Source organism: Camellia sinensis, chromosome 11 (genome assembly GCF_055761805.1).
Source record: "Camellia sinensis isolate YWXY chromosome 11, ASM5576180v1, whole genome shotgun sequence".
NCBI classification, from domain to species: Eukaryota; Viridiplantae; Streptophyta; class Magnoliopsida; order Ericales; family Theaceae; genus Camellia; species Camellia sinensis.
The window spans coordinates 86,448,533-86,464,563 of NC_138971.1; the positions used below are offsets into that span (position 1 = coordinate 86,448,533).

Genomic DNA, 16,031 nt, shown 5'->3' on the forward strand with positions numbered 1-16,031 from the left:
TTCGGAACCTCTGGCGTGATAGCAGATATATAATTATATTGTTTACCTGCCATTTCTCATGCATTAGGGGTTAAACATTCGGACACTTATTCGGACACTTTTGCATGATGTCCGATATATAATTGTGGTGCTTACTTGCCATATGTCATGCATTAGGGTTTCAACACTCAGACACCTATTTGGACCCTCTTGCATGATGGTTGATATGTAATTATGGTGTTTACTTGCCATTTTTCATGCATTAGTGTTTAAACGCACGGACACTTATTCAATCCCTCTCGCATGATGTCAGATATGTAATTATGGTGTTTACTTGCGATTTCTCATGCATTAGGGTTTAAACACTCAGACACAAATTCAAACCCTCTTGCATGATGGCAGATATGTAATTACGGTGTTTACCTGCCATTTCTCATGCAATAGGGTTTAAACACTCAGACACTTATTCGGACCCTCTTGCATTATAGCAGATATGTAATCATGGTGTTTATTTGCCATTTCCCATGCATAAGGGTTTAAACATTCGGACACTTATTCGGACCCTCTTGTATGATGGCAGATATGTAATTATGGTGTTTACTTGCCATTTCTCATGTATTAGGGTTCGAACAATTGAACACCTATTCGGACCCTTTTGCATGATTGCATATATGTAATTGTGGTGTTTACTTGCCATTTCCCGTGCATTAGGATTCGAACACTCGGACACGTATTCGGACCCTTATGCATGATGGCCGAAATGTAATTGTGGTGTTCACTTGCTATTTCTGTTGCATTAGGGTTTCAACACTAGAAAAATTATTCGGACCCCCTTGCATGATGGCAGATATGTAATTATGGTATTTACTTGCCATTTCTCATGCATTAGGATTCGAGCACTCGAACACTTATTCGGACCCTATTGCATGATGGCAAATATGTAGTTATGGTGTTTACTTTCCATTTCTGATGCATTAGGGTTTAAACACTCGGAGACGTATTCGGATCGTCTTGCATGATGGCAGATATGTAATCATGGTGTTTATTTGCCATTTCTCATGCATTAGGGTTTAAACATTTGGACAGTTATTCGGTCCCTCTTGCATGATGGCAGATATGTAATTATGATTTTTACTTTCCATTTCTCATGCATTAGGGTTTAAACACTCGGACACCAATTTGGACCCTCTTCCATGATGGCATATAGGTAATTATGTTGTTCACTTGATGTTTCTCATGCATTACGGTTCAATCACTCGGACACCTATTCGGACCCTCTTGCATGATGGCAAATATGTAGTTATGGTGTTTACTTGCAATTTCTAATGCATTAGGGTTTGAACCCTTGGACACGTATTCAGACCCTCTTGCATGATGGCAGATATGTAATTATGGTGTTTACTTTCCATTTCTCATGCATTAGGGTTTAAACACTCAGGCACTAATTCAAACCCTCTTGCATGATGGCCGATATGAAATTTTGGTGTTTACCAGCCACTTCTCATGCATTAGGATTTAAACACTCAGACACTTAGTCGGACCCTCTTGCATGATGGCAGATATGTAATCATGGTGTTTATTTGCCATTTCTCATGCATTAGGGTTTAAACATTCGGACATTTATTCGGACCCTGTTGTATGATGGCAGATATGTAATTATGGTGTTTACTTGACATTTCTCATGCATTAGGGTTCGAACAATCGGACACCCATTCGAACCCCTTTGAATGATTACATATATGTAATTGTGGTGTTTACTTGCCATTTCCCGTGCATTAGGATTCGAACACTCGGACACGTATTCGGACCCTTATACATTGTGGCTGAAATGTAATTGTGGTGTTCACTTGATATTTCTCATGCATTAGGGTTTAAACACTCGAAAAATTCTTCGGACCCTCTTGCATGATGGCAGATATGTAATTATGGTGTTTACTTTCCATTTCTCATGCATTAGGGTTCGAACACTCGAACACTTATTCGGACCCTCTTGCATGATGGTAAATATGTAGTTATGGTGTTTACTTGCCATTTCTCATGTATTAGGATTTAAACACTCGGAGACGTATTCTGATCGTCTAGCATGATGGCAGATATGTAATTATGGTGTCTACTTTACATTTCCCGTGCATTATGGTTTAAACACTCGGACACGTAGTCAGACCCTCTTGCACGATGGTCGATATGTAATTATCGTGTTTACTTTCCGTTTGTCATGCATTAGGGTTTAAATATTCGGACACTTATTCGGACCCTCTTGCATGATGGCAGATATGTAATTATGGTGTTTATTTGCCATTTCTCATGCATTATGGTTTAAACATTCAGACACTTATTCGGAGCCTCTTGAATGATGGCAGATATGTAATTATGGTGTTTACTTGCCATTTCTCATGCATTAGGGTTTAAACACTCAGACACGTATTCGGTCCCTGTTGCCAGATGGCAGATAGGTAATTATGGGGTCAACTTGCCATTTCTCCTGCATTAGGGTTTAAACACTCGGACACTTATTCAGACCCTCTTGCATGATGGCATATATGTCATTATGGTGTTTACTTGACGTTTCTCATGCAATACGGTTCGATCACTCGGACACTTATTTGGACCCTCTTGCATGATGGCAAATATGTAGTTATGGTGTTTACTTGCAATTTCTAATGCATTAGGGTTTAAACAGTTGGACACGTATTCAGACCCTCTTGCATGATGGCAGATATGTATTATGGTGTTTGCTTGCCATTTCTCATGCATTAGGGTTTAAACACTCATACACTAATTTAAACCCTCTTGCATGATGACCGATATGAAATTTTGGTGTTTACTTGCCACTTCTCATGCATTAGGGTTTAAACACTCAGACACTTTGTCGGACCCTCTTGCATGATGGCAGATATGTAATCATGGTATTTATTTGCCATTTCTCATGCATTAGGGTTTAAACATTCGGACACTTATTCGGACCCTCTTGAATGACGGAAGATATGTAATTATGGTGTTTACTTGCCATTTCTCGTGCAATAGGGTTCGAACAAACGGACACCCATTTGGACCCTTTTGCATGATTGCATATATATAATTGTGGTATTTACTTGCTATTTCCCGTGCATTAGGATTTGACCACTCAGACACGTATTCGGACCATCATGCATGATGGCCGAAATGTAATAGTGGTGTTCACTTGCCATTTCTCATGCGTTAGGGTTTAAACACTCGAAAACTTATTCGGACCCTCTTACATGATGGCATATATGTAATTATGATGTTTACTTGCCGTTTCTCATGCATTAGGGTTCGAACACTCGAACACTTATTCGGACCCTCTTGCATGATGGTAGATATGTAATTATGGTGTTTACTTTACATTTCTCCTGCATTACGGTTTAAATAATCGGACATTTATTCGAACCCTAATGCATGATGGCAAATATGTAGTTATGGTGTTTACTTGCCATTTCTCGTGCATTAGGGTTTAAACACTTGGACACGTATTTGGACCCTCTTGCATGATGGTAGATATGTAATTATGGTGTGTACTTTCCCTTTTTCAGGCGTTAGGGTTCGAACACTCGTACACTTATTCAGATCCTCTTCCATGATGGCAGATATGTAATTATGGTGTTTACTTGCCATTTCTCATGCATTAGGGTTCAAACACTCAGACACTTATTCGGACCCTCTTGCATGATGGCAAATATGTAGTTATGGTGTTTACTTGCCATTTCTCGTGCATTAGGGTTTAAACACTTGGACACGTATTTGGACCCTCTTGCATGATGGTAGATATGTAATTATGGTGTGTACTTTCCCTTTTTCAGGCGTTAGGGGTCGAACACTCGTACACTTATTCAGATCCTCTTCCATGATGGCAGATATGTAATTATGGTGTTTACTCGCCATTTCTCATGCATTAGGGTTTAAACACTCGGACACGTATTCGGACCCTCTTGCATGATGGCGGATATGTAATTATAGTGTGTACTTTCCATTTTTTTTTTTTTGGGTGAATAAGTCATAAATAAAACACAGAAGATTACACATTTACAAGGGGCATGCCCCAGGCCCTAACCAAAAAAACAAAAACAAAAAACAAAGAAACAAAAACAGCCTAGATCAACACCGACACAGACCCGAACATACAAAAATGTTCATGTGTCCCATAATAAACATATGGGAGAGATGAACACAATCAGACAGGTTCGGGACCATACAGACCAGCTTAAACATGCACATCCCGCAGTGAAAGCATAAGACCAAAAAATAAACATGCATTCATCAGGCTTTGACAACCAAATAATGAAATAAATAAGAAGCAAAAGGTTCCTCACATTCTGGACATTTCCAGCGGTCACAGTAAGCAACAAAACAGAAGTCCATCCCGTGGCTGTCCCATTTATCAGAGAACCTAGGATGCTATCCACAGATATTGCTCCTATGCAAAAGAGGAACCTGTCGAGAGAAGACCAAGCACAGCAACCAGGCGTACCAAAGTCCACAGTACGAAACCCAAAAAACAACAAACCAGAAATGCCATGCACATCCCGCACGGATAGGCCAAAAGGAATTAAACACAGCAAACCATTTATAATGTCCAACCGAAGGGAACTAAAATAACAGGAAAGAAAGACACTCATGATAAACCATGTACATCCCACACGGCTAGGCCAAAAGGAGTGACAACCAAGCAAAACACTCATAGTCCATACACAGTCAAATAAAATAAAAATAAAAGAAAGACAAGTATCCACAAAGGCGCTACAAGCAGCCATCATCATTTGCCAGGAAACACGACCACCCATAGTGCCATCGAACCCAAAGCATTTCATACAACCCCAACAGAACTCAAACAATTTAGTGGACCCCCAGCAGCCTGATCTGCCCAGCATAGGAATTGCATAACAGCCACATCCTTCAGACGCGTAGCACGTATCCCTATCCAGGCATCCACCATATTGCTCAAACATTGTAATAGACCCTGTAGAAGAAATCAGAAGTGAGTATATCCAGTGATACCAAGGACCAAACATAGCAGCAGCACACTCAATTTAGGAACTCTCAACACTCGACCCACAGTTTAGGGGCTCACACCACTCAAAATTAGCTTCCGTATCCTGCACATAAAAATTTACAGTATATATAGTCATTAGTAAAAATTTGTTTATGGCTAACATCACTCGACCCACAAATAATTGGAGAACATATAAAGTAACTTTCATCACTCGACCCTCAAAGATAGATAGATCCACTTGGTATACCCGAGAATGCCTGCAAAAGAAAAAAAACTTGAGTACATAAACCCTCATATAAGCTCACCATCTCTCGACCCTCATTTAGTGAACTCACATCACTCAGCAGCCCTCCCATTTCTGATGCTATGGGGCTTCAGAATTGTCTCCGGCAAACTCCATTTATCTAGAAACCATTTGTCACCATTGGATCTAGGAATATTCTTAAGTGACAGCATTCTATTTCTAACCATTTGGATAACAGATCTTCAGGTTTTAGCTCTTTGTTAAAGATTCTGTTATTTCTCTCAATCCAGATCATGTAAACAGAACACAAGAATGCATTACTAATGATATTCGCCCTCAAAGAGTAACCTCTAGTCTCCTTAGAAGCAAAGATAACACTCTCAGGCCAGCCAAGTACAGGCCACTTAATGTTACAAGCAGCTTCAATGGCACTCCAGACTCTGCTAGAGAAGATGCAATCAAAGAATAGATGAGAGTGGCTTTCCTCCAGGTAGAGGCAAAAGGGGCATTGAGAACTAGTGGACAGGCCAAACATACGGAGTCTATCACCAGTGTAAAGTCTATTGTGGAGAGCCACCCAAACAATGAAGCTGACTTTAGGGATTCTGTGAGGGCCCCACACAAGCTTATGCCAAACCACTTTATCGAATTTCTTTCTCCAATGGTTCCAAGCTGATTGAATGGAAAACTTACCATCAGTGGTAAGATTCCAAATAGCTTGATCAGTGTTGGAAGGATTAGGATGAAAACACACAGGAGTAGAGGAGATTAGCTCCCGAATTTCCCACGAATTGGGAAAAGGCCACTTCCAAGAAGACCCCTCAATGATTTTACTGACTTTTGTATCACTGTTAAGGGCAGAATCATAAATAATTCTATCCCCGAATTTGTTCCAAAGAGGACCAATGGGGTGCCAATTATCAAACCAAAGGAAGGTGGTGTCCCCACACCCAATCTTATGCTTGATCAGTAGGGAAACCCACTTCCTAAGAGACAATAATTTCCGCCACACCCAAGAGGGATCATTTGGAACCTTAACTATCCAGAAACTCTTCCCCTTTAATAAATAGGATTTGACCCACTGACACCACATCGATCCCTCACCCCCAGAAAACAAAAACCAAATGTGTTTAGCTATGGCCGCTCTATTCCAAATATCTAAAGATTTAAAGCCCAAACCTCCCTCATTTTTCGGAGCACATACAGAATCCCAGGCAATTTTGGCACTATGAGTTTTAAGATCAGTACCAGACCAAAGGAAGGCTCTAAGAATACTCTCAATCTCCCGAATGACCTTCTTGGGAAGGATGAAGAGGGAGGACCAGTACACTTGCATAGAAAAGAGAATGGATTGAATGAGCTGGCTTCTACCAGCGTAAGACAAAGCTTTATTGGTCCAACTCTTCACTCTTTTGGTGATCCTGTCAATGAGAGGACCACAATCAGCAGCCCTCAACTTAGTGGTAATTAAGGGGACTCCAAGGTACCTAACAGGAAGAGTCCCAACATTAAACTTAACAATCTCAAGAATAGAAGCTCTCAACTCCAAATCACAACCAGAAAAGTAGATGTTACTTTTGCTGGGATTAGGAATTAGGCCAGATAAGGATGAAAACTCCTCAAGGCCTTCCATAATGAGCTTAACAGTAGAGGCATCACCCCTACTAAAGATCATAAGATCATCAGCGAAGCAAAGATTAATGATTTTAGTCTTGTCGCACTTCCAATGAAACTTAAAAAGAGGGTGCTTAGCTTTCTCCGCCAAGATTTTGGCAAGGATTTCCATGGCCAAAACAAATAAGTAAGGGGACATGGGGTCACCTTGTCTGAGGCCTCTAGCACCTTTAAAATAGCCATGAAGGCTACCATTGATACAAATTGAAAAGGAAGGGCTAGTGATGCAGGCCTTGATCCAAGAAATCATGACAGGAGGAAAGGCCATAGCCTTGAGAATATCAAGTATAAACTCCCATCTCACACTATCATATGCTTTCATTATATCCACCTTCATAGCACACTTCGGAGTAGGGGAGTGCCTGTGATACCCCCTCATAAGCTCTTGAGATAGGAAGATATTATCAGAAATTCTCCGACCCTGAACAAAAGCTGATTGAACAGGGTCAATAAGATCAGGGAGAACGGACTTAATCCTGTTGGCTATGATCTTGGCAATGCACTTATAGATGGTGTTGCAGCAAGAAATAGGCCTGAAGTCACCCACTTTCGCTGGGTTGGGGACTTTGGGAATGAGAGCTATGATAGTGCTATTAACTTCAGTCAGAAGCTTGCCTGACTCAAAGAACGTTCTAATGGCTTGGATAACATCTCCCCCAACAATAGCCCAGGATGACTTAAAGAAACCCGCAGAGAAACCATCAGGACCGGGAGCCTTATTGGTCTTAAGAGACCAAAAAGTATCCTTGATCTCTTGGTCAGTAACCGGGCTCGCAAGCATAATAGCTTGGTCAGGAGAAACACAGGTCTTAACCAGGGAATGAATTCTAACAGAACCATTATACTGGTCATCAAACGGGGTACCAAACAAACCAGCGAAAAAATTTGTAAATGCATTCTGGATGTCCTCTATTTTAGAAGATTTTTGGCCATCCATCAATTCCAGATTCAAAATCTTACCCCTATTGATATTACCCTTAATGGTTTTAAAGAAGAAGCTACTATTTCTATCCCCTTGGCTAAGCCACTGGACACGAGATTTCTGGAGAGCCAAGCTCTCTTCAACAGCCAGGAGGTCAACATGCTGCTTAAAGATGGTGCACTCAATTTTCTGCAACTCACAATTACTCGGATCCTTGTCCAGCTTACATTGAGCAGAGAAGAGCTTACCCTTAGAGGTTTGGACTCTAGTAGATATGTCACTGAAGTCTCTCTTGTTCAGAGCCTTAAGTTCAGGCTTCAAATATCTCAATTTTTGGCACACCCTATACATAGGAACACCATAAATATACTGATTCCAAACTCTAGAAACCACAGTATTGAAGTCCTCATGGTTGGCCCAAAAGTCAAAATATTTAAAAGGTTTCTTAAAAGAAGATTTCTTGTCAGAGAGTGGTCAGATATGCCAGAGGGTAAAAATGTGGCAAAAGGGGCAGGAAAGGTATCCAACCAAGCCTCATTAACCAACACTCTATCAATTTTGGTTGCGATGTAATCCCCACTAGTTCTCTTATTGGCCCAGGTAAATTGGCAACCCCCGTAAGAGAGATCAACCAATTCAGATTTCAGAATGTATGAATTAAACTCTTCTTTGACCCTAGACCAACTAATAGAGCCCCCAGATTTCTCATATGGGTATCTTATAGCATTGAAGTCCCCCAGAAACATGATAGGAGTATTGGACTGCAAATGGGAAGTCGTAGCCATAAACTCAAAAAACTCTTTTCGAATGTCAGGCTTATTATCAGCATAAACAAAACAGATTTTAAACACGTTATCAGACGAAAATTCATGAGCTTCGCAAAAAATATATTGGTCAGAAGCTGATAACAGTGTTACTTTACAAAAATCTGGGTCCCAGCAGACGCAGATCCTCCCAGTTTTAGTAGGTTGTGAGTTTGTCAAAAAGGGCCAATTGTTTACACCAGAAAAAATCTGCTGTTCATTTAAAGCTTTTATTTTCGTTTCCAAAATGCCCAAGATTTTAATGTCTTCATTTAACAAAAAAATTTTAACCTCCTTCAGTCGATGAGGATTATTAAATCCTCTAACATTCCAAGATGCAGTTTTTAAAGACATAGGAAATCACAAAAATTATGAACCCACAACCAGATGAACTAGGATTTACCTGCGTTTCTTCCTCTGGCTCTTGTTACCTTTGCCAGAGGAGCTCCCTTTTGCCTTAGTGCCACCTTGAGCCTTCTTAGTGGCCGAACTACCAGGGGTGGTTTCCACTAGATTTTCCACTTTAGCCCGCAATTCTACATCATTGGGAAGAACCAAACTGGTAATTTCCATCAGACTGTTCTTCAAAGCCTTCAAGCCATCTATCTCTTGAACCTCAATCTCCCCTTCAGATGGAGTAGACACTGCCGATGGTACTGGAATAGTTTCCTGAGCCTCTATTTCCCCTTCAATCTCCACTGACTCCTCCTGAATGTGCTCTAGCTGTATACTCTGCCTTACATCAGTTTTCGGTAGGCCATCCTCCTTTGAATTTGCAGGAGTATCTGTCTCAGGTACATCAACCTTTCTCTTACCCTTGGCTTTGACAGTTTCCCATCCCGGGTCTGGGTTGTCTTCTGTTTGTTTCTGGAGGTTTAACAGGGCAGCCACTTGGGTCTTAACACATTTGGTAGTGTCATGCCCAAAAACAACACAGTGGTCACACTTAGGGGGTAAACCCTGATATTTGACTTTTACTACAGCTTCTGCATCTTCACAATTTACTTTAAACATCGATGGAAGAGTGGATGTTGCTTCAACCTCCACGCAGACTCTGGCAAAGGACACTCTACTCCCCTGTTCAGTGAGTTGATCCATAAACAGAGGAGTACCTACGGCACTTGCAATCCGGCTCAGCCCATCACTATCCCAATACTCGAAAGGCACAATGAAGAACTTAGCCCAGACTGGAACAGTAGTAGCTTTTTCCTTCGAAAGCTTCATCATCCGAGTCCATTTTTTCAGAAAAAGGTTAGAACCACCTATGTACCATGGCCCTCTTTCAAGGACCGCACTACAACATTCAGGGCTTTCAAAAATGAAGAAACTGAAGCCTTCTCCATTTGCTAGAACTTCCTTCAAACCCTTATTTTTCCATAAAGCAAACGCACTATTTTTCAAGTAATTATAAGCCACCCCTTTGTCCAGGAAGTACCCTACCAGACATGAATCCCATTTCTCTAAGGGGTTGGGTCTTGGGGGGAGACTCACACTAACATAGCCATCACTCCGAATAGGGGGAACGTACCTCAACGGGATATTAGATCGTGATGATGATGCAGCCATATCAGCCCAGGATTTCGAAGGGCCTTGACCTCTGCCTCCTCCTTGCCCTCTACCTCCTCTACCTCCTCTGACATTTGAAAGCCCACCCCTTCGGGAATCCATCTCTTCGCTACCAACATCTCCGAGGTTCGGCGACTGCACTGGGATCTCTTCAGTAGTTTGGACCTCCTCGACTGAGACAATATTCTCTTCCAGCCCTAGATCTGTGGGACGATCTAGAGGATTCTCATCATGATTCTTACCATCGAGCCTGTTTCGAGCAACCAGGACACTATCTGGTAGGTTTTGAAACAAAGGGGTTTCAAAATCCGTACGATCTGACCATCGCGCTGAAAATAATGAACCTGCTGTAGATGGCGAGGTCATAATCAATGAGGATGGGTCTTTCATTCTCGCTATACGATCGGCCAATTGTTGAAAGTCTGAAGGTTGTATCGCCCTTCGTTCTCCCTGATTCGAAGATTTCTCCACAACCTCGGTATCGTTAGACTGCCCAAGCTTCAATCCATCCCCATCTATATGATCTAAAGGCAGATCCATGGACGCTGCACTCAAAACCCCAAATCTGTTGTTAACAAACCCTTGTGTATCACTCGCTATACCCACCATAGGAACGATGCTCACCTTATCCTTTACCCGTAGATCCAAAGGACTCTTAGTATTTAGTAACGCATTAACTCCTGTCATCTTAATCAATAAGGAATTGAAACCCTAGAAACGCAGGTTTCTAGAGAGATGCGGGAGCTTCTCACTCTAACCCATTCTCACTATTTCTCTCTGTGTACTTTCCATTTGTCATGCATTAGGGTTTAAATACTTGGACACTTATTCGGACCCTCTTGCATTATGGCAGATACGTAATCATACTGTTTATTTGCCATTTCTCATGCATTAGGGTTTAAACATTCGGACACTTATTCGGACCCTCTTGCATGATGGCACATATGTAATTATGGTGTTTACTTGCCATTTCTCAAGCATTAGAGTTTCAACACTCGGACACGTATTCGGACCCTGTTGCCTGATGGCTGATATGTAATTATGGTGTCACCTTGCCATTTCTCCTACATTAGGGTTTAAACCCATGGACACGTATTCGGACCCTATTGCATGATGGGAAATATGTCATTATGGTGTTTACTTTCCATTTCTCATGCATTAGGGTTTAAACACACAGACACTAATTCAAACCCTCTTGCATGATGGCCGATATGTAATTCTGGTGTTTACCCGCCACTTCTCATGCATTAGGGTTTAAACACTCAGACACTTATTCGGACCCTCTTGCATGATGGCAGATATGCAATCATGGTGTTTATTTGCCATTTCTCATGCATTTGGGTTAAACATTCAGACCCTCTTGCATGATGGCAGATACGTAATTATGGTGTTTACTTGCCATTGCTCAAGCATTAGAGTTCAAATACTTGGACACGCATTCGGACCCTCTTGCATAACTGCATATATGTAATTGTGGTGTTTACTTGCCATTTCCCGTGCATCAGGATTCGAACAGTCGGACACGTATTCGGACCCTCATGCATGATGGCAAAAATGTAATTATGGTGTTCACTTGCCATTTCTCATGCATTACGGTTTAAACACTCGGGCACTTATTCGGACCCCCTTGCATGATGGCATATATGTAATTATGGTGTTTACTTTCCATTTCTCGTGCGTTAGGGTTTAAACAATCGGACACTTATTTGGACCCTCTTGCATGATGGTAGATATGTAATTGTGGTGTTTACTTTGCATTTGTCATCCATTGTGGTTCAAACACTCGGACACTTATTCGGACCCTCTCGCATGATGGCGTATATGTAATTATGGTGTTTACTTGCTATTTCGCGTGCATAACGATTCGAACACTCGGAAAGGTATTCGGACCCTCTTGCATGATGGCAGATATGTAATTATGGTGTTTACTTGCCGTTTCTCGTGCATTAGGATTCGAACACTCGGGCACGTATTCGGACCCACATGCATGATGGCGAATATGTAATTATGGTGTTTACTTGCCATATCTCTTACATTATGGTTTAAACACTGGGACACTTATTCGGACCCCCTTGCCTGGTGGCAGATATGTAATTGTGGTGTTTACTTGCCATTTCTCTTGCATTAAGGTTCGAACACTCGGACACTTATTCGGACCCTCTTGCATGATGGTAAATATGTAGTTATGGTGTTTACTTGTAATTTCTCATGCACTAGGTTTTAAACACTTGGACACATATTTGGACCCTCTTGCATGATGGCAGATATGTAATTATGGTGTTTATTTTCCCTTTTTCAGGCATTAGGGTTCGAACACTCGGAGACTTATTCTGACCCTCTTCCATGATGGCAGATATGTAATTATGGTGTTTACTTGTCGTTTCTCATGCATTAGGGTTTAAACACTCGGACACTTATTCGGACCCTCTTGCATGATAGCAAATATATAATTATGTCGTTTACCTGGCATTTCTCGTGCATTAGGGGTTAAACAGTTGGACACTTATTCGAACCCTCTTGCATGATGGTTGATATGTAATTATGGTGTTTACTTGCCATTTCTCATGCATTAGGATTTAAACACATGGACACTTATTCAGACCCTCTTGCATGATGGCAGGTGTGTAATTATGGTGTTTACTTGCGATTTCTCATGCATTAGGGTTTAAACACTCAGACACTAATTCGAACCCTCTTGCATGATGGCCGATATGTAAGCATGGTGTTTATTTGCCATTTCTCACGCATTAGGGTTGAAATACTCAGACACTTATTTAGAGCCTCTTGCATGATGGCAGATATGTATTCATGGTGTTTATTTGCCACTTCTCATGCATTTGGATTTAAAGATTCAGACAGTTATTCGGACCCTCTTGCATGATGGCAGATATGTAATTATGATGTTTACTTACCATTTCTCATGAGTTAGGGTTCGAACACTCGAACACCCATTCGGACCCTTTTGCATGATTGCATATATGTAATTGTGGTGTTCACTTACCAGTTCCTGTGGATTAGGATTCGAACACTCGAACACGTATTCGGACCCTCATGCATGATGGCAGAAATGTAATTATGGTGTTCACTTGCCATTTCTCATGCATTAGGGTTTAAACACCGGAAAACTTATTCGGACCCTCTTGCATGATGCCATATATGTAATTATGGTGTTTACTTGTAATTTCTCATGCATTAGGGTTTAAACACTTTGGTACATATTCGGACCCTCTTCCATGATGGCAGATATGTAATTATGGTGTTTACTTGCCATTTCCCGTGCATTAGGATTCGAACACTTGGGCACGTATTCACACCGACATGCATGATGGCGAATATGTAATTATGGTGTTTACTTGCCATTTCTCTTGCGTTATGGTTTAAACACCCGAAAACTTATACGGACCCTCTTGCCTAATGGCAGATATGTAATTATGGTGTTTACTTGCCATTTCTCAGGCATGAGGGTTCAAACACTCGGACAATTATTCGGATCCTCTTGCATGATGGCAGATATGTAGTTATGGTGTTTACTGGCCATTTCTCATGCAGTAGGGTTTAAACACTCCGACACGTATTTGGACCCTCTTGCATGATGGCTGATATGTAATTATGGTGTTTACTTTGCATTTGTCATGCATTAGGGTTTAAATACTCGGACACATACTCGGACCCTCTTACATGATGGCAGATATGTAATCATGGTGTTTATTTGCCATTTCTCGTGCCATTTCTCGCCCTGTTGGTAAGATAGGGAAAGTTGCAGTCATAGTCATTGCATTATAGTGCATTGTCATGCATTTCCATTGTAGCTTGCATGCATCCATTGCATTTTCCCCAGTAGGTCGCATCATACTGCATTGTCATGCATTTTGTAAATATCCATTCCATTGCATATTTGTAGATATTGCGTTATAGTTTGCATGCATTCATTGCATTACATCCACCTATGGCTCGCACCTTTCCATGATTGAGCTTGGTTTGGGATGTGCCCATACTTCTCGTGTCAAAGCATAGTTCAGTGGACCGTTCTATGTTAGCCGCGGCTTGTTTGTGTACATGCCATTCCTAGGCAAGATTCGGTTTGGCCCGCGTTCCATATCCATTGCATTGTAGTTTGCATGCATCCACCGCATTACTTCCATCTACGGCTTGCGCCTTTCCATGTTGAGCTTGGTTTGGTATGTGCCCTTACTTTTCACGTTAAAGCACAGTTCTGCATGTGTACGAGCCTATTCCACGCTGGTATGTTGGTTTGAGGGTTGCGGCACCTTTTCTGTGTTAAGACATGGCTCGTATGCGTACATGCCTTTCCTAGGCAAGATTTGGTTTGGTTTGCGTGTCATATCCATTGTAAATACCCATTTCCATTGCATTTTAGATTGCATGCATTCACTGCATCACCTTCCATCTATGGCTTGCGCCTTTCCATGTTGAGCTTGGTCTGGTATGTGCCCATACTTCTCGTGTCGAAACATAGTTCAGTGGACCGTTCTGTGTTAGACGTGGCTTGTATGCATACATGCCCTTCCTAGGCAAGATTTGGTTTGGCCCGCGTGCCATATCCATTGCCACCTCCCCAACATATCCATATATATATATTACATTATAGTGTAATTTTTGCATCCGGCATTAGGATCATTGTCCTTTCTCCAGCGGGTTGTTTCCCCACTTATGTCAATTGCCCCCAATACTTGTTCTTGTGTCTGTCTACAATGCTCATAGTTCAGTTGACCGTTCTATGGTAGGCAGACTTGTTACCTCCATCAATCTATTTGACATAGGTGTGGTCTCGAACCACTCGTGATTGGATCGTGATTCAATTGCTTTGCATATAGTTTGCATTGTTTCAATTACATTGCATCTTCATTTGCATTATTTATACATTGTTTTGTATATATTGCATATCATTTTGCATCCATTCTTGCATTGTCATGCATGTTGCTAACAATATTGTACCTGTTAAGTTTGTTTTCTTTTCAGGCACGATATTGTATGTACGGTTCATTTGAGGCTGGTGCAACCAGACGAGCCGCACAGGTATTGTATCCTCCGAGTGAGACGTATTGAAAATTGCATAATTCTCTTACATCCTTTCTACATTGTAGTGTAGTTTGGTGTATGCCAGCTTAAAACTGTCGCATGTTTGCTTCATTACAGCTTTCTTTGCATGATCATAAGTTATGCTCGGCTCTGTGCATTGTCTTGCATTTTGCCCCTGCCTTCGGGCGCATATCTTGTCTGTTTTGCATGTTTGTCTGAGTCTTCGGCCTTGTCAAAAATGGGTCGTCTCTGGGCTTTGACATTCACTCCCGTCATTGTTATGACTTTCGAGTTCTGTCAAAGAGGGGCAACTGTAGACACCCCATTTTTGACCATCCTTAAGACTTGGACATCACCGTTTGAACTCTCGGTGATTATCCATGTTTGTGTTCGTTTGGAGTTCCCGGAGGTTTCGGCTCGCGCACCTTGCCTCAAGATCTCCGAACTCAACCGTTTAGTGTCTGGTTTCACACCAAACACTTGTGTTTTGCCTTGGAGGGGCAGGGAATGCCTTGTGAGGCATCCCCATACATCACCGGCAGTGGCTAAAGGTCACCGGCTGGTTTTTGCTGCCATCGGCACTATTTGTTGCCGGTCGGCACCTTTTGTTGCAAGTCGGCACTATTGATTGCCGGTCGGCACTCTTTTTTGCCAAGATGGCCTTTTTGGCCGGCCGACTACTGTGCATCTGCTTTTGCAGATATTTTAGGACAGCTGTCTTACTTTTGGCTCCCCTCCATACACGTGTATGGAGGGATCTCCCTCTTATGAAGCTTGTCTTGTAAGCTATACAAG

General features: G+C 41.7%; 1 protein-coding gene across 1 annotated transcript; it reads right to left on the bottom strand.

Annotated features, from left to right (window-relative positions):
• Positions 1 to 4,801: 4,801 nt before the first annotated feature.
• Positions 4,802 to 10,883, bottom strand: LOC145802464 (uncharacterized). Its single transcript, XM_082895185.1, has 5 exons — positions 9,034 to 10,883; positions 8,356 to 8,952; positions 5,456 to 8,170; positions 5,109 to 5,244; positions 4,802 to 4,954 (listed from the first exon to the last, which is right to left on the bottom strand). The coding sequence occupies exons 1-5, from the start codon at positions 10,881 to 10,883 to the stop codon at positions 4,802 to 4,804; spliced, it is 5,451 nt and encodes a 1,816-aa protein (XP_082751311.1).
• Between the last annotated feature and the right edge of the window lie 5,148 nt (positions 10,884 to 16,031).

Bases quoted from the DNA above. Each gene is read 5' to 3' on its own strand.
- LOC145802464 (XM_082895185.1), bottom strand. From the start codon at position 10,883: ATGACAGGAGTTAATGCGTTACTAAATACTAAGAGTCCTTTGGATCTA. The intron at 8,171-8,355 runs GTTGGATACCTT...TCCTATGTATAG, and splicing joins GTGTTGGTTAATGAGGCTTG to GGTGTGCCAAAAATTGAGAT. The intron at 4,955-5,108 runs GTAAATTTTTAT...TTTCTTCTACAG, and splicing joins TACTAATGACTATATATACT to GGTCTATTACAATGTTTGAG.